This window comes from Myotis myotis, unplaced genomic scaffold, assembly GCF_014108235.1.
Source record: "Myotis myotis isolate mMyoMyo1 unplaced genomic scaffold, mMyoMyo1.p scaffold_m19_p_20, whole genome shotgun sequence".
In the NCBI taxonomy this organism is placed as follows: Eukaryota; Metazoa; Chordata; class Mammalia; order Chiroptera; family Vespertilionidae; genus Myotis; species Myotis myotis.
The window spans coordinates 14,495,708-14,520,583 of record NW_023416325.1 but is presented as its reverse complement, the minus strand read 5'-3'; the positions used below and the strand labels follow the sequence as shown (position 1 = coordinate 14,520,583).

The 24,876-nt window shown below is 46.0% G+C and overlaps 1 protein-coding gene across 4 annotated transcripts in view; it reads left to right on the top strand.

Moving 5' to 3' along the window:
* The window catches only part of LOC118678625 (MLX interacting protein), a 49,746-nt gene that overhangs the window by 9,876 nt on the left and 14,994 nt on the right, over positions 1 to 24,876 (top strand). For all 4 annotated transcript variants that reach the window (XM_036354441.1, XM_036354442.1, XM_036354443.1 and 1 more), the window contains exons 2-3: positions 23,907 to 24,013; positions 24,707 to 24,792. In XM_036354441.1, the coding sequence (XP_036210334.1) occupies positions 23,907 to 24,013; positions 24,707 to 24,792 (193 nt within the window). The remainder of the gene's footprint in view (positions 1 to 23,906; positions 24,014 to 24,706; positions 24,793 to 24,876) is intronic.

Sequence of the window (24,876 nt, the reverse complement as noted above, 5' to 3'; positions counted from 1 at the left end):
AATTCCAGGACACAGGACTTGTGTTTTAGTCAGAGCTCTTTTGGCTACATGGATCAGGGGCCCTCATACAATGGTGGTTTATTGCAAGTACCAGGAAGGAAGCTGGTTATCTGGAAGGGTGCTGGTAATCTCATGATAATTCCGGGATTCCTGCATTGGCTGATTCCATGGAGGCTGCATCTGGGTTCCAGGCAGCTCTGGGTCCTCAGCAGGAGAATTTGCCCTTCTTTCCTCATAATTAGGTACTTCCCTTAGTGACTGGTCTCCTCTCCCAGGCTCTGTTTTTCTTTGTGGCTTTCATCCTGCTGCCACCAGCTGGCTCTCTCACCTGCTGTCCTGTTCTCTGCTTCACAGCTTCTGCTTATGGGAACTTCTGCCTCGGCCTGGCTGGAGCTTGCAGTGGCCTGTTTCACACACAGACCTTGCTTCAAGCTTTCTATTACCATCAGTGCTCTTTGCCAGTTGTCTAATTAAATTAGCCTCAGCCTCCAATTCAAATGTTTGAGGGGGAGACTAGCTGGCCCCTCCCTCTCTGAGCAGACCCTCACCAGCCACAGAGCGTGCATCTAGCCTCGGTCTTTGGACTGGTTGCTCTTGGCACAAGTGCTTATTCTTTTCAGAAGTATTAATCAGGTCTCTATTGTGTGCCAGACACTGCTCCAGCTCTTGGGGATACAGTAGTCAACAGGACAGATGAGTCATCTCCCCTCTTGGGGTTTATATTCTAGTAGGAGAATCAGCAAGCAAAGTAGATTTCTATTGTTCCTGCAGTGAAGAACATATAGCAGGAGGGAAGATGGCAAGTGACAGGGGATGGAGGTGAGTGGATACTTTATCTCCGCTAATCTCGGAAGTTCTTTGAGGAGGTGACATTTCAGGTTTGAACTGAAACCTGAGTGGATAGTCATCCAGGCAGTGAAAGAGCCCTAGGCAAAGGCCTAAGGTGAGATGAATGTGGCACAGTCCAAGGCTAGAAAAAGGGCCAACAAAGCACGGCTAGTATGTGGGGGCATGGGTGAGTCGTCAGAATGACTGAAGAGGGGCAGGGCCTTGTTGGCCTTGGTAATAAGTTGGGAAATTGTGCTCATTGCACTGGGGAGTACAGTTCGTTGAGGCCAATCTGGAGACTAGTCAATAGGCAGCCATGAGTGGAAACGGGTACCACTGAGGGTCTGTTGGCACCATTCTCAGACGAGGATGGTAGCAGTGGGGGTGATGAAAAGTGGATGATTCATGGTGGGTTTTGAAGTCGATGATGGATTGGACATTCAGGATGAAAGGAAAAAAAAAAGAAAAGAAATTAACAATGACCCTGAGGTTTTGGTCTGAGCCCTGGGAGCCATTACTGGAATGAGAAAGCTGAGATGGTTTAGTCAGCTGCGTGACTACCGCTGCTGTGCATACTAAACTTGGCTGCCTGGCCACTCTGAAAGACGGAGCTGTGGGTGGGGCAGCTCCCCTGGGAAGAGGCTGCAAGGGGGTGACCCAGTGACAGCCTCACTATTACCAGGGCAATTCTCCGCTTAGCCTGACCAGTCCAGCCACCCTGGGTTCTTCTGTCCATGTCCATGCTGCTCATCTAGCCTCCCTACCCTCTGTCATGCCTCATGAAGGGGGTAATTGGGGAGGGGAAGTTTTGGAGTTTTGAGCTGGCTTTTAGAAAGTAGTGATTTTTTTCTGGTGAAATACATACTACCCTATATCCTGAATGGTGTTTTTACTCAGTTGGGGCTGGTTGTGGTGGAGCAATATTGCTGGTCTTGAATGCCCTAAAGACACTTCTCTCTCTTTTTTTTTTTTTTAAAGAAACATTTGCCTTCTCCGTTTCTTTTTGTTTGTTTGTTTTTTATATTTTATTGATTTTTTACAGAGAGGAAGGGAGAGAGGTAGAGAGTTAGAAATATCGATGAGCTGCCTCCTGCACATCTACTGGGGATATGCCCGCAACCAAGGTACATGCCCTTGACTGGAATCGAACCTGGGACCTTTCAGTCCGCAGGCCGACGCTCTATCCACTGAGCCAAACCGGTTTCGGCAAGACACTTCTCTAAATCTAGCATTCTTAATGTATTCGGGGTTAGACTGCATCATCAGAAAACTCTTCTGGAAGGAGGCAGTGTACAAGGGGTTTTTTTTTTGGTAGGTCCAGAAAAGTGTCCACGATCTGGAAAAATAATTCCAGAAGCAGAATTTCTTGTCATTAGCTTTTGAGTCTCAGAAGTGAACATAAAGCATCCCACTGAGTAACAGTGAAGAGGAAAGCTAAGTCAGAGTTCATAAGGGGCCAGCAGAGAGAGCCAGACTGCTGGTAGGAACAGAGGCTTGTGGAGTTGTAGTTGCTCTGGGAAGTGGAAACATGGGGACTGAGGCAGCACACTTCCACTGTTTCTGAAAGCAGCTCCTGGGCCTCTTTTGGTCAGTGACCATGAGACAAACTCAGTCATAGAAACAAGAAGCAGCACCTTATATTGAAAGTAAGGGGATAAACATAGTTTCTGGATATTTACCCAATAATCTAGCTTAAAAAAACCTACAGAACTTCTTCCTATGCTCACAGGGTAACTGGCCCATTTGCAAATGGACTAGCTTGTCTTATGGGACCTACCCAGATAGCTTAATACTGAGCTTTAGAGAAAACTAATTTACAATTCTTTTACTTATTAAAACAAAACACTTGTAATGAATTCTTAAAACCATTTATGATTATATTAGTTTGTTGTTTTAAACAACTATTTTCTAGTTGAGTAGTAGGGTCTCTTAAATTGCCTCCTTTGTTTTTTAAGTTATTAAACAGATCTGCCTTAGAGCAGGACTCTTTCATCCACTTATACAGACAAGTTGTTGTTTAACAACTTTATTGAGGTATCATTTACATATCACAGAATGCACTTATTTTAAGTTCATTCAGTTTTTAGTTGTACAATCAGTGGTCACAATCCAGTTTTAGAACTGTATTCCATCACCACACTACAATCTCTCATGCCCTTTTGTGGTTAATCCCAATTCCCACCTTAGCCCCAGACAACCACTAATCTGCTTTCTGTGTCTATGGATTTGCCTTTCGTAGACATTTCATATAAATGGAATCATATTATATGTGGCCTTTTATGTCCGACTTTTTTCACTTAGCATGTTTTCGGGATTAACTCACGATGCAATGCAGGTCAGTATTTTATTCCTTTTTATTCATGAATAGTCTTCCATTGCATTAGTATACCATTTTTGTTTATCCACTCATTGACAGACATGTCTTTGAGGGAAGCCTACTACCTTCATTACTTGGGTATTGACCTTCCATTTCCTGTAACAGAATTCTCTCACCGATTCAGATAGGGACTTTCTTACCAGTGAGACTAGCAAGTGTCAATGGATGTGGTAGAAAGATGATTGGATTGGACAACACAGGACAGTGCAGTGGTGCCACTGACTAACAGTACATCACTTAGCCCCTCTAAGTAGTGGTATCCTTAACTGTAAAAAAAAACAAAAGCAAGAGGGAAGAAAGTCATGTTTACTGATCTTATTTTTCTTAACAGACCTTTTGTTTTTGAGAGATACTGCCTTAGAAACAAGTTGCATTGAGCAATAAGAAAGAACAAACTGCTGGTATGTGCAACAACATGGATGAATCTCAGAGACATTATGTTGAATGAAACAAGCCTTACCCAAATGAGTATACAATTCCACTTATATGAAGTTCTAGGATAGACGTAAGTAACCCATGGTGAAGAAAATCACACAAGTACTTGCCTCTGAGGGAGGCTGGAGAGGGGAAAGGGAGAATACAGTCACTGCTAATTGTTATGGGTGTTTTTAAAAAAATGTTTTGTTGATTTCAGAGAGGAAGGAGAACAAAAGAGGGATAGAAACATCAGTGATGAGAGAGAGTCATCGATTGGCTGCCTCCTGCACGACCCTTACTGGGGATCCAGCCCGCAACCTGGGCATGTGCCCTGACTGGGAATCGAACCCTGACCTCCGGGTTCATGGGTCAACATTCAACCACTGAGCCACACCAGCCAGGCATGGGTTTTTGTTTTTTTTTATGGTTTTTTTTTTAAGGGACTGATAAAAATGCTTTAAAGTTAGAGAATGGTAGTAGCTGCACAACTCTGTGAATATACTAAAACCAACAGACAATCTTATTTTATTTTTAAAAATACATTTTATTGATTTTTTTACAGAGGGGGAGGGAGAGTGATAGAGAGTTAGAAACATAGATGAGAGAGAAACACCGATCAGCTGCCTCCTTCACACCCCCTACTGGGGATGTGCCCTCAACCAAGGTACATGCCCTTGACTGGAATCAAACCCGGGACCCTTGAGTCCACAGACCGACGCTCTATCCACTGAGCCAAACTGGTTAGGGCACCAACAAACACTTTTAAAGGGTGAATTTCATGGTGTGTAAATTATGTTTCAATAAAGCTGTTGTTTAAAAAATATTTCAAAAACAGTTCAGGTTTTCAATATTAACTTTAGGGAATCTGACTTGGGAAGCACAGGACTATATGATGTTAACGATCTTAAATATGTCAGTGTCTAGAAATTCCATAATTCTCTCTCTTCCGTGTACAGAAAATGAGAGTGATTGGGAAAGCGACCTGCCTTAAGCATTTCCCCTACATTAAAATTGACTCAGAAATTGGTTCTCTCAACTTGCCCCCTCTGTAAGGTAATCCTATTAAGACCTTTTTCCCTCTTTTTTAAAAAAAATATATTTTATTGATTTTTTTACAGAGAGGAAGGGAGAGGGATATAGAGTTAGAAACATCGATGAGAGAGAAACATTGATCAGCTGCCTCCTGCACACCTCCCCCTGGAAATGTGCCTGCAACCAAGGCACATGCCCCTGACCAGAATCGAACTTGCGACCCTTCAGTCCACAGGCCGACACTCTATCCACTGAGCCAAACCAGTCAGGGCGACCTTTTTCCCTCTTAACATTGTCTGTTAGGGGGTCACAACTCAAATGACCACATGGGCCAGGAAATAAAGCTGGCCATTTGTAAGGCTAAGGGGACCTTTGATATCTTTTATTTTTTGCCTTTCAAAGTCATGGTTACAGAGAAACATTTCTTTGTTATGGAAACCATGCGGGCGTAAGTGAAATGGACTTGGTCTCTGTGATGGAAAGGCAATGGGGAGCAGTGGGGTGTGTGGTGAAGTAGAGAATGTCTGCCTGATCTAAAGGGGACAGCCATCACTCGGCTCCAGGTGATTCTTGCCAGTGTTACAAGATCTGGCATATTTGAAAAATTGGAAGAAATCTGAATTTGTATGTGAACTCCACTTTTAAGTTTTGTTTCAGTCTATAATTTACTGTCTGAGTTCAGATATTAGGTATTCTGGGAAAATGAGTTTAATCTAGGTTGGATGTAGTTTAGAACTGAGTTTTAGCCTAAGAGATGAAGGAGTATGTTGTGCTGTTTGCCACAGGCACAAGGAAAGTCTTTTTATGTGTTCTCACTCTTGTGTACTTTCTGCCCCAGGCTCTATTTAAAGTCACAGGACTATCATCTTCTAGATTCAAAAATCTTAAGACTGTCTGCCTGATAAATCCCAGAAGAATGCATGCTCTTAGTAATCAAATACTCCGAGTTATGAGGAACTTGGGCAATTATTTAAATAATCTTGTCTTGGAGGTGGAAAGTTGATTCTCCATTTTGTGAAATTCTTGGACCATAGGTTACTCTTAGCTTTACATTCCACTTTGGACTATTACCCCTTCACCACCATGCTTGATTGGGGTGGGGCTGTTTCATGGAGTGATTCTGTGGTGAAGGAAAGGGATAATAATTTGACTTAACTCCAGACAACTGATTTGGTTATAATTGAAACAAGATTATAATTTTAAATTAGACTGAGGAAGCCCTTCTCTTGGCTCCTGTTTAAAGTTTCTAACCTATATATTTGACCTTACATTACCTCTGTCTTTACCTCCCCAGTGTAAGTGTGTGTGTGTGTGTTTGCGGTGGTTAAGAAAGGAGTGGACCCTCCCCGCAACACACACATTCATACACAAGAGTATGGTCTGTGTAGCCACCTTGCACACGTTCCCTACCTTTTCTAGCTCTTGGGTTTTCTATCCATATTTGATCTGATCTGGAAAGATGTTGGCAGATAGCTGTATGGTTCTTAAACACCATATCTTCTGCTTCTAAGCGATATTGAAATAGAATTTGGATTTATTAGAGGTACAGTGTTTTCTCTGCTGAGAAAGGTTCACTGAAAAGTCGGGTAATTATTCTTCTAAGCTTAGAACTTACTTTTTGGAATTTGACTGTATTTCCAGGCCCCTTTCCAAGAAAAAAAAAAAATTCTAACACCCAAAGGTAACCACTGTCAATTCCCTAGTGTTTATCTTTCCAGACCTTGTGGGGTTTTTTTGTTTGTTTTTCTTTTTTTAGGAATGGTGAGTGTATTCCGCCCGCCCGACTGCTGCCCCCCCCCCCCCATTTAATAGATTGTGAACATCTTTCCAAGCTCCCAAATAGTTATCTGCAAAATGTTTTAGTGACTGAATAGTATTTCATTGTACAGATGTACTATTATTTATTTAATCTCTCTCTGCTGGTCATTGAGAATATTTCATGGTATTTTGGGGTAACTTTAAGGAATTTCTGGGTCCCTGTTCCATTCATCTCTGTTCCTATACCCCAGGTTGGCTACTTTCTCTGAAAATGTCCTGTGCCTCTTCCTTCTTCCTGACAGAAATCACCCTTACCCTGAGAACCTTTCAGCAGGACTCTTGAAAAAAAGCAGCAATAGGCATTGCCACCTTAGGTCCCACCTGCCTGGCCACACCCTCATCAGTAAGGTGTGTGTGGAGGAAGGTGGTGAACACAGCTGAAAAGTAGCCTTTGTTTGTGCTCGGGGCTGCTGATAGGAAAGCTCCCTGCATTCTCATGCATATCCCTATAGCCTGCAGAGGGCTGGGGGACACATCGGATGGTGTTTGACACAGTTGTCACAGCAGCATGCATGCCTGGACTGAGCACTGAGCTTATATGTCCGTGTTGTGCCCTGCTGGCTGACAGACCCATGAGGCCAGGGCTTTGCAGGGATGTGAGCAGATGGATGCCTTCCTTGGCTTTGGGTAGTTCCAGAAGCAGGGAGAGCGTGGATCTTGTGATTCCAGCTGTGAGTCCGCACTGCTGCGGTGAGCTCCTGTGTGATGGGGAGCAGTGTGGGTGAATGTTCCTCCGAGTTACAAACAAAACTCTGGGATGCCTTGGTACATGGAAGGAAGAGCTGATTCAACTCTAGGAAACAATTTAAATGCTTCCTGTCATATCGAGTCCTGAGATGCTGATCTCTGGCTTTAGTGCCTTACTCGTCAGCTTGATCAGCTGTGGGGTGTCTCTGGTTTCATCCATCCCATGCTGGCAGGGTATGTGCTGGAGGGGCTGGGTGAAGACCTGAGGACTTTGGTTATGTTTTATAAACTGGATCAGGTCATCTGACTCCCTAGGCCCAGTGGAGAGGTTAGGTTGCCCCTTGTGGCATCCCACATCCGGCAGCTGCATTCTGGCTCAGAAGTCCTTACGGAGGGCTCCCTGTCCCATCCAGCAGAGCCTGGCCCCAGCCTCTTTGCTTTCTCTCATGCTGAGCATCCATTTATCTGACTTGTCTCTATTTCCCTTTAGCTTTGGAATTCATGATTCTCCTCCAAGAGAAACCTTCGCTGAGGGCATTGTCCCATGGGAAAAAACCTTATCATGAAAGCAAGGAACCCAGTTATCAGCTTAGCCTCTGGCTTGTCCTTGGTGTTGTCCTTGCATAGTTGCTGAGAGCCAGCAGGCAGGTGGTGCGGAAAACTCACCTGTGGTCTACATGGCCTCCTCCAGATGCTTCTGAGAGCAGCCTACCAGAGACTTGCTGGTCGCAGTTGAGCTGGTTTGGCCTCTATGCAGCCAGCTGCTTTTTGCCTGGTAGCTTTGCTTATCTCTGTTTTTGTGCTTGTTGCTGGTTCCTTGGAGCTTTGGGTGTGTTTGCATAGTGCTTTGAGATGATTGCCACTGATTTTGTGAAATATGGATGAAGTGAACAGGGCAGGGTGTGGTGTGAGAAATATTGTAATCTGCTGGTGCCCACCCCCCACCATTTCTTCCCAAAGAGAGAATTTCTTTGTTTCTTGCCCTAGAGGACCCTGGAGTAGCAGCTTTCAGGCTTTTGTAAAGTTGGGAGCAGCCACTCCAGCTTGGTAGCTCTAATTGAGATCTTGGGTATACTGCCTTCCTGAATTGACTGGAAAATTGACCCAGCAGCACTGTAGAAATACTTGACATTTCAGCCCTTGTGCTTTGTTGGCTAAGATCACTGGAAATGTATCAGTAAGTGAGATTCAAATGCACCCTGGGAGCTCAGCTCCTGGGAAGGCGATCAGGGCTGTGAAACAGCCAGCTCCATGAGGTGTCATGTCTGAGTGGTAGCTGTCCCTGGTGCATCACAGGGGTTGGCTGATGTTGGTTTATGAATGTAACTCTTCCTCCCCCCTTTTTTAGTGTGATGTCTCAAAGTCATGGGGACCAGGGATTGAAATGAGTAAAAGAGGGCAGGTTTTTCAACTGGCTCTTGTCGGGCTGTTGCAATCTCTTGACAAAGCCGGCATTGTTTCGAATAAAGCAGCTGGTCGGCTTGACTTGCTCTGGTGCTCTGAGCTAGCTGTTTTTCTTCCACCCCGGCCGTGTTCCCGGGGTAGCCTGGTCCAGAAGGGAGAACCTGCTTTCTGTTGCCCTCTGTGCTCAGCAGCATCTGAGGTGATCAGTTAGCCACCCAGAATAGACAGCTGTCTCAGTGGGCATCCCAGGCTGCTCCTGACCCCCGGCTGGTTGACAGCCAATTGTGACCTCTTGGCATGGAGCCTCCAGAAGTCAAGCTGCTTGCCTGTGCCCTCAGCCTTACTTGGCACTCGCCTGCCCAGTACACGAGACCACCTGCTCTGGCCAGGTTCCCCACCTGCTGTCTAGGCTGACATTTATGCTGACCTTTTGGCCTGGCATCTGCCCCTTTCATATGTGTGATGCTTCAAACTCGGGATTTAATCCATAGAGCGAAAAATTCCTCTGGCTGGACTCCCAGACAGTTCCTCAAGAGTGGGACAGAAACTCAGTGTTTGGCTTCTTTCTGATGTTTTCAGAGGTCGCATTGCCTCACCTCTGCCCCCCATTTAGTTTCATATTTGTGTGGTCAGATTAGTCATATCAGCTGTCCTTGTGGAAGTCCCAGCCTCATAGGTGAGGACAGCAGGAACTCACATGGGGGTGGAGGTAGCTCACACAATGGTGAGAAGATCCAGACTCCATTTCCTCCCAGAATGGGAACTTGGTTTCTTTGCATTTGATTGGATAGCTCTCCAAATGCAGTTGAGATTGTAGAGTGGCATTTGAAGAACTTAGGAGAAATGAAATAAATATATATATATTTTTTGCAAGATCCTGGCCCCAGACAGCCAAGTTAAGAAGTGCTTTTTCTCAAAGATGGAACTACAAAGGCAGGAGAAGATGATACATGGTGGACAGAGCTGGGTGGGAGGGTGGTAATATAAAATGAACTTAACCACAGGGTTAGTTCTTACTCAGAGATAGTCCTAGGAACCTTCCCACATGGTAGATTTGAGGAGCACTGAAGAATCTAGTCTTTTTTAATCTAGAATAATCCCTCTGCTCCCCCCCCACCCCCCCACCGTGGCATTGACTTTGTGAAGCAGCCGGTCCAGCTGTCTGAAGAATGCCCCATGTACTCTATTAGTTTTCTTGTTGTGTTGTGTAGCATGTTGCTCTGTCCCCCGGATTTCCTGTGAACCACATGTTAGGCCCCAGAGTCTTGATTACATTTAGGCTCAATGTTTTTGGTGAGTGTGCTTCACAGATAGTCCCTTCAGAGGTGCGAATGTCACCTTTGATCATTTGCTTCACTGTCTTCGTTATAAAGATATGCTTTTCTCTCTGCCATTTGTAAGTCACTTGGGGAGCGTAACTAATTCTGTAGAACTCCTTAGACCTTTACGTTTTTCACCATCTCCCTCAGTTTGGCAAAAATCTTGTATCCTCGCTTATTGATTTTTTGATTTAGAAGAGTTTTCCACTGTTATGTAGTCAAACCACTAATAGTACAAAAGCTATCTTTCCAAAATTTCCCTTTTCTAAATCCTGTCCCCATCTTTTTTTCGTTTCTTCTTTCCCCCCTTTCTTGTTCTGCTTGACTTCAGAAACGGGTGCGACAAGCTAGCTCTTCCTCCTATTCTATCATCTTTTTGGACTACAGATTCAGAAAATTACACTGACCCTAAATGTGAGCAATGGATAAACTGATGTTCCCATAGCTCTCTCTTCTTTTCCCCAGAATCAGCTACTGCTGCTGACCCCATGCATCGGCAAGGAACAGGCAGCAGTGAGGGTGAGACTTTGATCCTTAAGGCTCTAATCAGTGGCTCTTACCTTAACTTCTCTTATCAAAGGTAAGGATGCAGTAGGGAGGGGACCCAGAAGCCAAACTGCTGGTATTTCAAGAAAGACCTCTTACTCCTTCTGCTTAAAACCCTTTTCTCCACATTTCCTTTCCCTGGTTAGCTCAACCATCCTGGACCCACTGCGCATTTGCGTGCCCATTCGTGTTTCCATACGTGTGTTTCCGTACACTTCATGGGAGCCTAGACGTTCTGTATTTCCTATTAGCTTGTAAGGTTCCGAGGTCAAGAGCTGAGACTGGCTTTGTCACCCAGTCTTCAGTGAAGAGCCTGACACATCAGACTGAGGTGAATGTTGCTGGGTGTTTCACCTCCTGGCCTGCAGGTGATTTCTTCCATATGTATGGATGCATTTGCTTCCTGGTTGGGAAAGCAAGGTAGCAAGGTGTGATTGCAGGCTCTTTTTCTTTCTTTCTTTCTTTTTTTTTTTTTAATCAAGACACACATTTATCTGTACCTTTTAAAGAGTTGAGGAATTTAAATGTTTTGGCCTTTTTCTTTTTCTTTGTTCTAACTACCTCAATGCTGGCTTCTTAGCATTTTCTAGGGTAACTATTTCTCATTATTCTTTATTCTTACAGAGTCCTGGAATTATGGACTTTGAGCTGAAAGAGCCGTAGCAATAAGCTACACTATGTGAATCCACCAGCCTTTGCACTTCCTCCTAGAGCGCTGGCAGGGTTTAGAACATCCCAGCATTTCTCCTGGCATCTCGCTTTCCCCGCCCTCTTCTGGGTGTTCCATCTCCAGCTGACTAAGTGCTTGATAAGGGACATTATGGAGAAGCACACCCAGAGCTGATGTTGGAAGCGAGTAATCAGTCCCCCAGCTGCATTTTCTTGCTGAGGGCACTTTGTGGGGTGAGGGGACTGCAAGTGCAGGTAATGGGCGACCATAAAACCCCCCAACTCCCATTCCTGTCCAAGAATTATTAGGCTTTTCTACTAGGTAGATACTCATCTGTGCTGGAGAGTGAAATGTGCTAATAAAAAAAGAAAGATGATTGTATCTGTGCAGATAGGAGTGGGATTTGATTGCACTGTCATTGAAAAACATATCTAATCTCTAAATGGTAGTTCTCTCCTGCTCCCAAGGACCTTTCTTTACTCATCACTCGACCTGAACAGTCACTGGGAGACTTGGCTGCTGTGGCCTCGAGGCCTATAATTGCACTTTATCACAGCACAGAGAGTCAGAGCAGTTCTGAGCGTCATGGGAACGTCAGCTGAATGCACAAATCTCTTTTATTGAGACCTTCCTGTGTTCCAGACACCATTAGTTCATTCTAAATATCTTGTTTCATTTAATTCTTACCTCTGCTCTGTGAGATAAGTTATTTTCCCCCTTCCCCCAAAAAATGAAGTTCTGAAAGGCCAGATATCTGCTCAAAGCCACATCGTAGGCAGGTGGGGACACCCTAATTTCTTCCCCTCTCCCATGGCCAGCAGCCAGTAACAGAGTGATTATGAAAGCTGCCTCTGGTTAGAAAAGCTGCTCTTGGACTTCACTGGAAGGCACCCTGTGTCCCCCCCCTCTCTCCCCATGAAGGATGGCCTGGCCTGAGGTTCTGGTGATAGATGCATTTTTATGACATCAGGACCGGTACAGTGGACAGGATCAGATTTCCTGGGTAAAATCTGACTTGAGAGCAATCAGATGTTAGCTAATTCTTCCTTATGTCAGGAAAGTGGAGCAGGCCCTCGCAATAGCATGAAGACTCTGAAAACTCTATAGTTTAAACAACAGTTTAAGTGGTTGGCTTCAAGTTTTGTTCATACTACCTCTCTCCCTACTCTCCTCCTCCCCCTAGAACACACACTGGTCCCAAAAGATCTGCAGGATAAGTAAGTGCAAAATCTCCTTGCCATTTGGTCCAGTCTTTCATTCCGCCCCACTGGTTGGTGTTGTTTGTGAATATGGAGGGGGAACACCAGCACATCAGGGACTGCAGTTTTGAGAAGATAAATGTCCATCGCTTTCTGTGTTGGCTTTTTCCCTGCTCTGCAGTTTGCTAAATTATTTGTACCTTGGATATTGTCATTGTATTTTTGTCTATGTTCCCAGGAGGCCTTGAAGCAAGGGTGATGAATAAAATATGCTACCTGACCTTGGTTTTTAAAGGCGTGTGTCCCCTTTTGTGGAGCGATAATTGCACACTTTTCTTTTTAAGCGTTTGCTGCAGCAGTCAGGATGGGAAATGCCCAGACAGCAGGGTGAGTAAGGCCTGAGTTAAAATGGGGATGTGATCATAAACTGAAACTTCATCTTCCACCCCTGTTTTAAGTTTGAGTTTGTGAATAACAAATTACTACTTTTGACAGAAAGGACATAGTGAAAATAAGTATATCACAAAGATAAAAAGATGTAGGTGTTTTGAATCTGATAAAGATGTAATATGTTCATATATCTCAGGAGACAGTGTCAGCAGTAGGAGGCGCTCATCTTGGTGGGGGTCAATGTAGAGACTTACAGTGTTTCCGAAATAGTGACCCATCTGACAGAGACGATCTGGCCTTTGATGTAGTGGGTTGGTCTCCTGCTCTCCTGCCCACCCAAACTCCTGCTGCTTGGAAGGTTAACAGCATGCATGGGAAGAGGATGAAGAGAGGGAGAAATTTGGGCTGACAGCTGATTCTCAGTAGCAGATGGGAGGGAAATTATCTTTAGCAGGCAAAGGTAAAACAGATTTTATTTTGGAATTTTTATTATGTGAGGAGGGCTGTACAAAGTTTTTTATTGGTTTGCATGCTTTTTAAAATCCCCTCCTCAGAGATAAGTCAGAAGTCTGTGGTTGTGTTGGGGTTTTACAGATCCTTTTCTTCTTTCTTATACTGAATGGCAGCTGTTGTTATCCAACATGCCTGCCTACTTTGGGGATCTCTCATTTGTATTCTTTAGTGTCAGCACCTCCCTTTCTGGGGCGGGGTACAGTTCTAGACGCTTAGAACTGGAAAGGAAGTTGGGATAAGCTACTTCTTCTCTCTCTCTCTCTCTCTCTCTCTCATCTAAAAAAGGGAAACTGAGAGCCAGGGAGAGGAAATGACTTGTTGAGCAGAGATGATATCCCACATAAAGTCTCACTGCTGTTTTGCATCAAAGCTGGGACTGCAGTGCTGGGTCCTGACTTTTGGGTTAGTCTTGTTCCGTTTGTAACATACTCCTCCTCTTCATCTGGATGATTCCTTTGTGTTCTCTAAAGTAAAACAACCCTGAAAAACTGATAATCAGTTAATTTACAAAGATGTGTCATCTGATTTTAAATGGGGAGGGGAGGGGAAAGAAGGTGGGATGGGAGAGAACATAAACCAAGATCCAACGAACAAGAACACATCCATGCGAGTGTGTGAGGTTCAGGCAAAGAGAACTGAGTGCTCTGACAGGAAGGGCTGCTTGGAAGGATTGGCGCAGGATGGTAAGGGAGGCCTGGGGCAAGGCCAGGGAGCAGGGGCTGTTCTAGTCAAGAGTGTGGCTCTGTGCGCAGTAGGAAGACAGTAGAGTTTCATTTGGGAGTTCATTCTACACATACTCTGTGGTGGTATGTGCTGAGCACGGGTTTGTATTGGTCACTCCTCACTCCTCCATGGAAAAGGCAATCTGGTTGTGGAGACTGTCAGCAGACACATAAATAGGTAACTGCAGATTGTGGTAGGTACAGGGTGTTGTGAGAGGGCAGAGCGAAATTATTTACTGTGAGAGCGATCCAGGAGGGCTCTGACAGGAAGCTAATATCTGGAAGATGAAGACGTTAGACAAGTGAATGAGAATATGTTACAACCAGATGTGGGCAACATGGGGTGAGGAGACTCTACTTCGGTGAATATTTAGGGATTCTATTCTGCCTATAAGCAGACGGGACCCTCGGAAAGAGTTCCCGCTAGGGAGCGATGTGAATAGGCATGTGTTGTCAAGGGCGTTCTGGCTGCTGGGAGGGAAGGAGGTGAGAGGGGAGAAGCCCAGAGAGGAATCGGGGCAGCTAGTGTACAAGCCTGGAGGACACACGTGGAAGGGAGCAGAGGGGAGAGTACGGAGTCGGAAGAGCCCAGGACCAGTCCCGAGGACACCAGAGATAGAGGCTGAGGGAAGGAGGAGGGAAAGCTGGTGAAGGAGAGACTCAACAGGAGCAGCCGGAGTGACCAGGAGGCCGGGAGTGTCCAGAGAAGGCCTGGAGTCGGGTGAGGTGTGGGGGCCAAGGAGCAATGTCAGATGTTGCAGGGAGCTCTAGTCAGATGAGGCCTGAAAGTGACTGTTGGATTTGACAGTGTGGATGTTATCAGCATCCTTGGCAAGAGCAGTTTTGTTGTCTTGTTGAGGCAGCAGCCAGGATCCACCCAATTTCTCACTTTCACATCTGCTCACATGCCCCTTTGCCCTTCCAGCTCCCTCTCCACCTGCTTCTGCTCCATACCACTGAGCACTTCTGCCACAGCACATACTTGGTTGTCTGCCCATAGAATATAAGCTCCATAAGGCTAGAGACTTGGTTTTGTTCACTGCTCTATTCTTAGCACCGAGAACAGTGCTAAAGAAGTGAATTGAGTAGACCAGGGATCCTCAAACTTTTTAAACAGGGGGCCAGTTCACTGTCCCTCAGACCGTTGGGGGGCCGGACTATAGTTTAAAAAAAAACTATGAACAAATTCCTATGCACACTGCACATATCTTATTTTGAAGTAAAAAAACAAAAAGGGAACAAATACAATATTTGTATTTGCATGTGGCCCGCAGGCCGTAGTTTGAGGACCCCTGGAGTATTCGAATCAGGATAGTGTCATGGGGAAAGTCATGGCCACAGTATTCATGCTCTGCATAGCCACATCAACCCATTTCTTTTGTTAAGCACCATTGAGCACAGGGCATAGGTGCTACATAGTACAGTGTTAACGACTGGCTCCAGCTCCTGGCCCCAGAAAGGTTAGAATTTGATAGATGTATGTATACTAACTTCAGTTAACTTACCGTAATGTCACTGTGACCATAGTTATTGTCAAAGTTAAGGTTTGGGGCTTCCTGTTCAATAGAGAACAGATTCCATGGGTTTTCTTTATCAGTCAAAGCTGATTTTTAGCAAAGGAGCCAGTGCTTTTAAAGCCTATTTATAGATCTTGGCTACCTGGAGAGTGTTACCTTATCCTTTGAAAAGCATCAGACAGCTTCAGATTTCTCTGCCTTTTAAGTAAGTGATGTAGCTGGCAGTGCCTTGAAAATGACTAATGATGGTGACAATAACACTTGTTTCCTGCCAGATTTCATAGCAACTCAGAAACATTTGCAAACATGCTCTGTTTTTACTAGTATTACTTCTCTGGTAGCAGTTTCTAGAGTCCTGGCTCAAATGTGCATTGTGGCCCCAGCCCTCTGTTAAGCTATTTCCTCTTTAAGCCAGATGTCTGAAATGGGGTGGGGTGTTTTTAATCTTTATGTAAAAGTCTTAGCCCTGGTGAATATTTGAATCTACTAATTAATTACTTTTCCCATAGGAGGATGAAAGTGCAAGGGAAAGGCTATGCTCTTTGAGGTAGTTATTCCTAGTACTGATGTGATAGCAATGTCTCACTTGTGTCTGTGGCTTAGCCACTTTGATCAGGTGAGGATGGCAGTTACTGTATCATCTGGGTGGGGCTGTGTTGAATATAATAAAATGTGATGGTGCTTGTATTTGCACGTGTAACTATGTGCATTTATTTGTCTTGCTGGTTTCTCTCCTTGTATTTTATTTTTACATTATTTTTCAATGTTAATGAAAGCATTATGATTAGAAATGAGAAAGGACGTATGTGAAGAAGCTTATAGAATACCACACAGCTTCAGATTCCTCTGACTCTAAGTAAGTCAAGTAGCTTGAATAAGTGGAGAAACATACACTGACCTAGGGTAGTAATGACCCAGTTGGATGGGTCCATGTTGCCCGCAATAATTTATAAATTAAGTGCAATCCCAGTCAAAACACTAAAATAGTTTTCTTTTGAGATTTTATAACATGGTCATAAAGTTCACATGGAAGAATAAATGGGCAAGAATTCTAAAAATTTCTTTAAAAAATGATGGAACTATCCTTACGTAGATACTAGATGGTAAAGTACATCACAATTTGTAATTCTTAAAGCAGTGTAATACTAGAACAGGATTGGATGTGAATCAGTGATACACGAGGCCCCAGAATAGACACCAAGTAACCATGACGATGAACTTCGGGCTCAGTAGCGAGGACCCAGGCCCGGGCATGGGAGCAGGACCTGAAAACCTCACAAGCTTCCCCTGGGAGGAGGCTCTGCTTGGGCTGGACCCAGGGTGGAGGGCCCACAGCTCCAGGCATTGCCCTCTTCTGTCTTGCCTCGCCTGTGGCTGCTCCCCATGTCCTGGCACCTCAGTGAACCTCTGTCAGTCTGGAGCCTGTTAGTTTTGGCTCCTAGCAGCCTGTGGAACCAAGCCCAGACCCCAGGAAAGGCCAATAAGACCACTCTTTTGAAGAAAAACCAGAGTCCTGGAAGAGGACCAATCTAACTGAGCATTATTCATCCACTCACTCATTAGAGAAACTGCTTAATAGTCATTATCCTCATATTTGGGTCTCTTGCACAAAATTGACAGGCACACACTTCCCTCTGCTCATGTGATTAATTGTCTTCCCCAATTAACTAGAAGCCCTGTAAGGTCTTGGGTTGTCCCTGATCCTATTTCCTTGTTTATTTTGAAAATATAACACATGCATATGTTATATTTAAACAGTATAAAACATTAAACAATGATAACTAAGTCTCTGACTGACTTCCTTAATTCAGCTCTCCAAATGAAAGTCAGTTTCACTGTTACCTGTTTCTTGGGTATCTTTCCTGAGCCTGACTGGCTGTCTTCCTGAGCCTCCCTCCCTTGCTCGCTCTCTCCCTCCCTTCCTGTGTGTCTGTGCATATCTCCCTGCTGAAAGTACAAATGGTGGCCATACTACATATCCTGCACTTTGGTATTCCCCCCAGTTAATGCATCTTGCAGATCTTCCCTGTATGTCAGTACATAGAAATGTGTGTTGGTTTTTAATTGCCCCATAGTGTTTCACTGTGTAGGAGCAGAGCCTGACCAGTGTGGGCCCTTGGTGGGCAGCTTGCTCCCAAGAGGCGGGAAAGAGCCCGGACCACCCACACCAGCTCCTCTTATACTCATTGGTGACCTGCCCACTCTACCCAGCTGGGAGAGAGTGAGGGGAGGCAGTGCTAGGGATGTTTTGCTACTGGGCATCTAGGAAGCATCAGGAATGGCAAAGACATGTTGTCCCATAACAAGCAAGTATGGTCAAATGAACAAATAAGTGGCCTCTACCACCCTTCTGGGACCTATCATGACATGCTGACGAGGAGTAGGACCTAATTCTACCTGGGACCTACCGCATCCCAAGTCCCCGCCCCAGCCTCACCCTCCCCTGTTCTTAATTCCAGCTCCAGTCTGTGCAAGACTTGCCCTTTAATTTCCATTCCAGAGCAGTCTCTTGCCAGACCTCTGAAGAATTCAGTCTGCTAGTTCTAACCAACAGTTTTCAGAGGGACCTTTGTTGTACTGTGAACTTCCTTGTTTCATGTCATGAATCTGCCTTCTAGGAAGGGTGGCATGGCAGGGTGAGTATGAATTTGCTTTATGGAAAAGTTTAGCACTCACTTAGTAACTCCATATTGAAAAGCACCTCCCAGGTGCCAGACACTGTGCTGGGATGAGTCAGACATAGGCCTGGACCTTCCCATGGTCTGAGTGGGAGGGCATGAATCCAGGCTCATTGTTCTGGGGGGAAGCCCCAGGACCTACACAGGCACATGGGAGGGGCAGGTTTGGGAAGCTAAGGCCAGAGGTCTTTCATCTGTCTGGGGAGAGCCAGTGGTCTCAGAAATTTTCATTCTGTGTTTCTGGTTACACTTTAACGAAGGAAAAGGGCATAATCCTGAGTTAGACTAAAAGTATCCATGTCTGGAAGACCAATTAAGCTGGGGCAGGGCCTGGGGAGCAGAAGCCCCCCAATAGGTGCTTTCTGGGGTACTGCCCTAGGGAGCTCTGCCAAGCTCTGCAGGTCTCAGGACTTTTTAGAGCAGCCAGCCAGCCTTTCCTGGCCGGTTGCATGGGAAACTGGGCTCCGGGTAGCCCTGTAACAAGGGTCGCCGTCCAGGTTTGGTCTGTGGCTGTCGGCATAGGGACTGTCTCCTCTATCCCACCTTTCAGGTGGACAGTGACATCAGCACACAAAAGGCTCTGAGAAGCCAGTCACTAAAGAAGCTTACAGAAATGTAGCCCCCGTTTTCCGAACAGTTTGCCTGTGGAATCCTTGCAACCATAGAGCTGCGTGTATCGCTTCTTCAGCTCTTGTCTTCAAATTGCTGTGGAGGAGGGGTGGTCAGTCACCACGCAAACATCCAGGACCTCTCCTTTCACCCTAGCCCTCTGCTTCTGTGGATGGGCTTTTGGTTTTGGTTTGGACTCACTCTTCTTTGTGTTGGTTGAGCGCCACCTGTTGGCCATTGAGATATTACAGAAATCGGGGGTAGGGGGTGGGGGGGGGCGGCGTGTAATAGCAGTTTGTGCTCTGAAATCTGACATACTCCTGCTGAAGTTTGACCAAATTTGACATAAATATCAAGGAAACGTCAAACATTTCAGCAAGGGAGGAGGAAGAAGATGAGAACCCCCAGACTACACCCTGTCAGGTTTGGTTTCCAGCTTACAGGGTTTGATCTCTCCGTATCTCCCCACCCCCTTCACTGTAAGTAATTGAAGCCGGCCAGGTAACCTCACTTCTCTGAGAAGATGCTGTTATGCTCAGGTTGCCCTGCTTTGTCTTCAGTAACAGAGCAGCAATAAGGTTGGGTTTGTTGTTAAGCCTAGTGGTTAGTTCTTCACCAAATACTGCAGGGCACCAAAGCTGGTTCTCTTCCCAGGAGCCCTCACTTTCCATTATCACCCTTCTCCTGCTGGTGTCTTCTGCGCCATCGCTGCAGGTGGCAAATGCTGGGTCAGGATCCAGCAACATAGAAACTGGCCTTTGGGGGAGAACCAAGATGGCGGCATAGGTTAACGCCGGAGTTTGCTGCTTTGAACAACTACTTCAAAAGTGAAACCAAAAAACGGAAGGGACATCACCCAGAACCACAGGAACGCTGGCTGAGTGGAAGTCCTACAACTAGGAGGAAAGAGAAACGCATACGGACACTCAGAGGAGGCGCAGTGCTGAAGTCAAATTCTGAGGTGCGGAGTGCGCGGAGCGGGCTGGCGGCAGAGGGTGCGGTTGGCGTTTTCAATCGGGAGGGAGTTGCAGACTCTGAGCTCCAGATCCGGGCGAGTCTTTAGGGACCCAGACTCAAACGGGAGAAGCGGGACTGTCTGGCTTCGGTCAGAGCGAGTGCAGCTTTCTCTCTGAGCTTTGCAGCGGGTGCTGGGACTCAGAGAAGCAGAGCTCCTGGGGACAGGACTGAGAGCCGCCATAACTGCTCTCTCCGGCCCACCCTGTTGATCCTGTGCGACCCGCCCCGCCCAAGCCCTGCACACAGGCATTTGCCGGATAGCCTCAGGCAAACGCCAGATTAGCACCTCCCTAGAGGACAGAAGTTCTCTCACTGCTGACACAGCTGATTCTCATAACCACTTGGCCTGGAGGTCAAACCCTCCCTGGAATTAGCTACAACAATCAAGATTTAACTATAAGACTGCGCACAAAGACCACTAGGGGGTGCACCAAGGAAGCATAACAAAATGCGGAGACAAAGAAACAGGACAAAATTGTCAATGGAAGATATAGAGTTCAGAACCACACTTTTAAGGTCTCTCAAGAACTGTTTAGAAGCCGCCGATAAACTTAATGAGATCTACAAGAAAACTAATAAGACCCTGGATCTTATATTGGGGAACCAACTAGAAATTAAGCATACACGGACTGAAATAACGAATATTATAAAGACTCCCGACAGCAGACCAGAGGAGCGCAAGAATCAAGTCAATGATTTGAAATGCGAGGAAGCAAAAAACACCCAACCGGAAAAGCAAAATGAAAAAAGAATCCAAAAATGCGAGGATAGTGTAAGGAGCCTCTGGGACAGCTTCAAGCGTACCAACATCAGAATTATAGGGGTGCCAGAAGATGAGAGAGAGCAAGATATTGAAAACCTATTTGAAGAAATAATGACAGAAAACTTCCCCCACCTGGTGAAAGAAATGGACTTACAGGTCCAAGAAGCGCGGAGAACCCCAAACAAAAGGAATCCAAAGAGGACCACACCAAGACACATCATAATTAAAATGCCAAGAGCAAAAGATAAAGAGAGAATCTTAAAAACAGCAAGAGAAAGAAACTCAGTTACCTACAAGGGAATACCCATACGACTGTCAGCTGATTTCTCAACAGAAACTTTGCAGGCCAGAAGGGAGTGGCAAGAAATATTCAAAGTGATGAATACCAACAACCTACAACCAAGATTACTTTATCCAGCAAAGCTATCATTCAGAATTGAAGGTCAGATAAAGAGCTTCACAGACAAGGAAAAGCTAAAGGAGTTCATCACCACCAAACCAGGATTATATGAAATGCTGAAAGGTATCCTTTAAGAAGAGGAAGAGGAAGAAAAAGGTAAAGATACAAATTATGAACAACAAATATGCATCTATCAACAAGTGAATCTAAGAATCAAGTGAATAAATAATCTGATGAACAGAATGAACTGTTGATTATAATAGAATCAGGGACATAGAAAGGGAATGGACTGACTATTCCTGGGGGGGGGGAAAGGGGTGTGGGAGATGCGGGAAGAGACTGGACAAAAATCGTGCACCTATGGATGAGGACAGTGGGTGGGGAGTGAGGGTGGAGGGTGGGGCGGGAACTGGGAGGAGGGGAGTTATGGGGGGGAAAAAAAGAGGAACAAATGTAATAATCTGAACAATAAAGATTTAATTAAAAAAAAAAAAAAAAAGAAAAGAAACTGGCCTTTTATCCTGGGCTTCAATGTGAAGAAACTATCAGTTATAGAAAAGTTTTGGATATTTTTTCCCTTTAAGGAAATAAAGAAATAGGGACAGTTTTCTGTTGTTTTTATTTCTGGAACCACCTGCCTGGTTAGGCATCAGGTTGCTGACAGCTCTTGCAGAGGTGGGGGAAGCGGGTTGGTTTTGCCCACTGTGGGACCTAATGCACTGTGGGATATACTCTGCTCTCCAGTCGGGTCTGTCTGGTAGTGCCGCACCCCCCCCCCCCCCCCTCCAGGCTCCGGCCATGCTGGGTGTTCTCCGCTGCATTGGCCAGGTGTGTTCTTGCTCACCTCGGAGCCATGGCCGGCCAGGCAGCAGGAATGGCCTCTCCCCCTCTCCTTGCTTTATTTAAAGGTTTCTTATCCTCTAGGCCTTGGCTTAGATGTCACCTCCTCCAGAAAGCCTCTCCTGACTGGCAGACTGGTCAGTTATGCCGACTGTATGCTCCCAGAGTCCTCCGCTCTTCTTCACAACACTCAGCACTTAGGCAGGACTTGTGCCTCAGGGCACTTCATCTGCCTCATCCATCCCTTTCCTCATTCTTAGCTCACGCACGGCACAGAGTAGACTTGTCAGATGAGGAAACGAGAAGCAAGTGGTTCTACAGCCACATGGAATTCAGGGTAGACCTTTGCCCAGGTCTTTGTTTATGGGTATGGAGAGTGGGCATGTGGGTGTCACCTTTTCCTCCTGTAGAAGAGGAAGGGTCACATGACAATAGTGGCACAAAAGAGAGGCCTTTTCAAGTCAGGAGGTGTTAAAAATCAGGCCTTTCAGTAATAATGTAACTCTAAATCACTGAGGTGGTTATTAATATCTTATAATATTTTGCTTTAGGGTTCACCCATTGTGTGTGTGTGTGTGCGTGTACACACATTTAATCCTTATTAAAACACTCTGGAGGTGATAGTATTATTATGATCTTACCCAGGAAATGGGTGCCAGAAGAGTTAAGTGACCGTAAAAGTTCAGTTAGGATGCAGTTATGCAGTAGAGTCTCTGGCTGTTGAACTTGGGTGAAAGCTGAGCAGTGGGGGCGTGGGTTCAGAGTGCCATTGGATGAGGATGAAGGAGAGGAAGAAGGTGTATAACTGGTTTGAAGGCCCTAATTCTTTGGGGGTGAGGCTGCTGCTGTCTGTCTGTCCCTCTGATTCTAAGAGAATGTGCTGTGACATTTTCTCTCTGGGGGTCACAGCCTTCTGGCTGATGTAATTCCGTGATTCTCAGCCTGGCCCGATGCTGGGTGGGTAAAGGGAGCCATGAGGTTTTGCCAGGTGCACAGCCTTTTGCTTCGTAACCCAGGTTTCAGGTTCAGCTCAGGTTTATTGCGTGGGTACTGTCTTTGAAGACCTCAGCTGTTGAGCTATTGGCCTGTCTCTGTCACTTGAGCTTTCTGAGTGGGTCTGGAAAAGGGAAAGGGCTGTGACCTGCAGTCAGGAGGACCCAGAGAACCCCGTTTGGTATGAACCAAAAATAGCCCCTTGCTAGCTCAAGCCATCTGAAAAAGGAGCTCTGTGCCAGCTGCTCAGAGGAGGCTCCTGGCAGAGCCCTTGGAAAACTAAGCTGTCCGAGGAGGCTGTGCCTCCAGAGAACATTCCTTGCCTGTTCTTAGTTTGCTTTGCAAGCGCTTTAACTCATTAATGAAGAATTACTACCTGAGCCCTGCTATGTACCGAGTTTTGTGCTAGGTGCTTAGGGTAAGTGATGCCTAAAGGTCCCTCCCTTTAGAAGCTGCAGTCTGTCTATTGGAGGGAGATGTGGGCACAGACATTGTTCTACGGACTATGGGTGAGTGCTCTTTGAGGTGTGAGCTGTGCTCTGGGAGATCTCAGTGCCTGCTTGGAGGAGATGATGATTGAGCAGTGTTTTGAAGGATGAGCAGGTGAGCAGGGGCACAGGGAGCTCTGTGAGGAGTGAGGACCTTGTGTGCAGAGGCCTGGAGGCAGGAGAGGGCCCCACAGGTTCAAAGGCCTGTTGTAAGTACCTTGTGGGGAGGTGGGCCGAGACCAGGTTAAAGGAGCTTGGCCTTCATTCAGTGGTCAACAGATTTCTTTTTTTCAGCTTCATTGAGGTATAATTGACGGGTAACGTTGTGTAAGTTTAAGGTGTACAATGTGACTTGATACTTATATATATTGCGAACTCAACAGATTTCTTTTTAACTTTTAATTATGGAAAATTTTAAAGATATGCAAAAAGTAGACAGAATAGAATAATGAACCTTGCCCTCAGCCTGCTTCAACAGTTAACAACCCATCATCCCCAACACCTCTACTCCATGTCACCTGGGAGAAATCCCAGAGGGACTTATATATTCTGTCAATCTCACCTGTGACTTGTAATGGATTAATCCAGAATTTGGGGGCCTGGAATGATCAAGTGGCACTTTCTGATGTCACTTCATTTTCAGAGGAACCAATGAGTTTCCCTCTTTCTTTCGTTTCAGTGGGAAGTTGGTGTCTCCAAAGTGGAAGAATTTCAAGGGCCTGAAGCTCCAGTGGAGAGACAAGATCCGGCTCAATAACGCCATCTGGCGGGCGTGGTACATGCAGTGTGAGTGCCAAGTGAGCAGGGGCCTGTGCACCTTGGGCTCCAGAGCCCACCCTTGGAAATTGTGCCTCAAAGAGAAGCCTCTTTTGGACAGTCTGCAGAGACAGGAAAACCAAGCCAAATCCTAGTGAACTGGACACTTCTCAGCCATCAGGCACAGGGGGCCAACCAAGTGGTCTGTGTTGTGAAGGTGCCCGTGTCTGCAGGAGACAGATGTGTTAGCTGGTTGCTTACAACACAGTTGCCCACTGTTATGATAGACACAAGTGCCCAATGTCGAAAAGGCAGAGGTGGAGGGAGGGGGTTGTTCTTTTCAGGGGAATCAGAAAGGGTGTAGCCGACAGTGACATTTGAAGCATCAGGGAACAGTTCCCGCTCTCAGCAGGTCTAAGGAAATGCAGGTCCGGCCTTGTTCTGTCTCCAGCTGGCCCGGGTGACTTCTGCAGGAGATGGCCATGCTTGGGCCACCCTGGTGTTAGGCTGGCGTTTCCCTTTCCTACCCACGCCATCTTGACACATCCTTTCTCTTTAACCTGGACCCCTTTGTTAGTCTGAAATCTTGTTTCCCAAGGGAAAGAGAATGAAAGAACACACCTGAGAGGTCCCACCCGAGGGGAGGGGTGTGTACCGAGGGGCAAGGCTCCCTCCTCAGGGGTCTTGGTCGCAGTGATGATGTGTTACCCCCTCTCCACCCAGATTTGGAGAAGCGCAAAAATCCCGTATGCCACTTCGTCACTCCACTAGACGGCTCTGTGGAAGTGGATGAGCATCGCCGGCCCGAGGTAAATGGCGGTGATCATGGGTGGCCGGGAAGGAACTTGCCCTCACTCAGGAGGAGACAACTCATGAGGGCTGGGAGCCAGGGT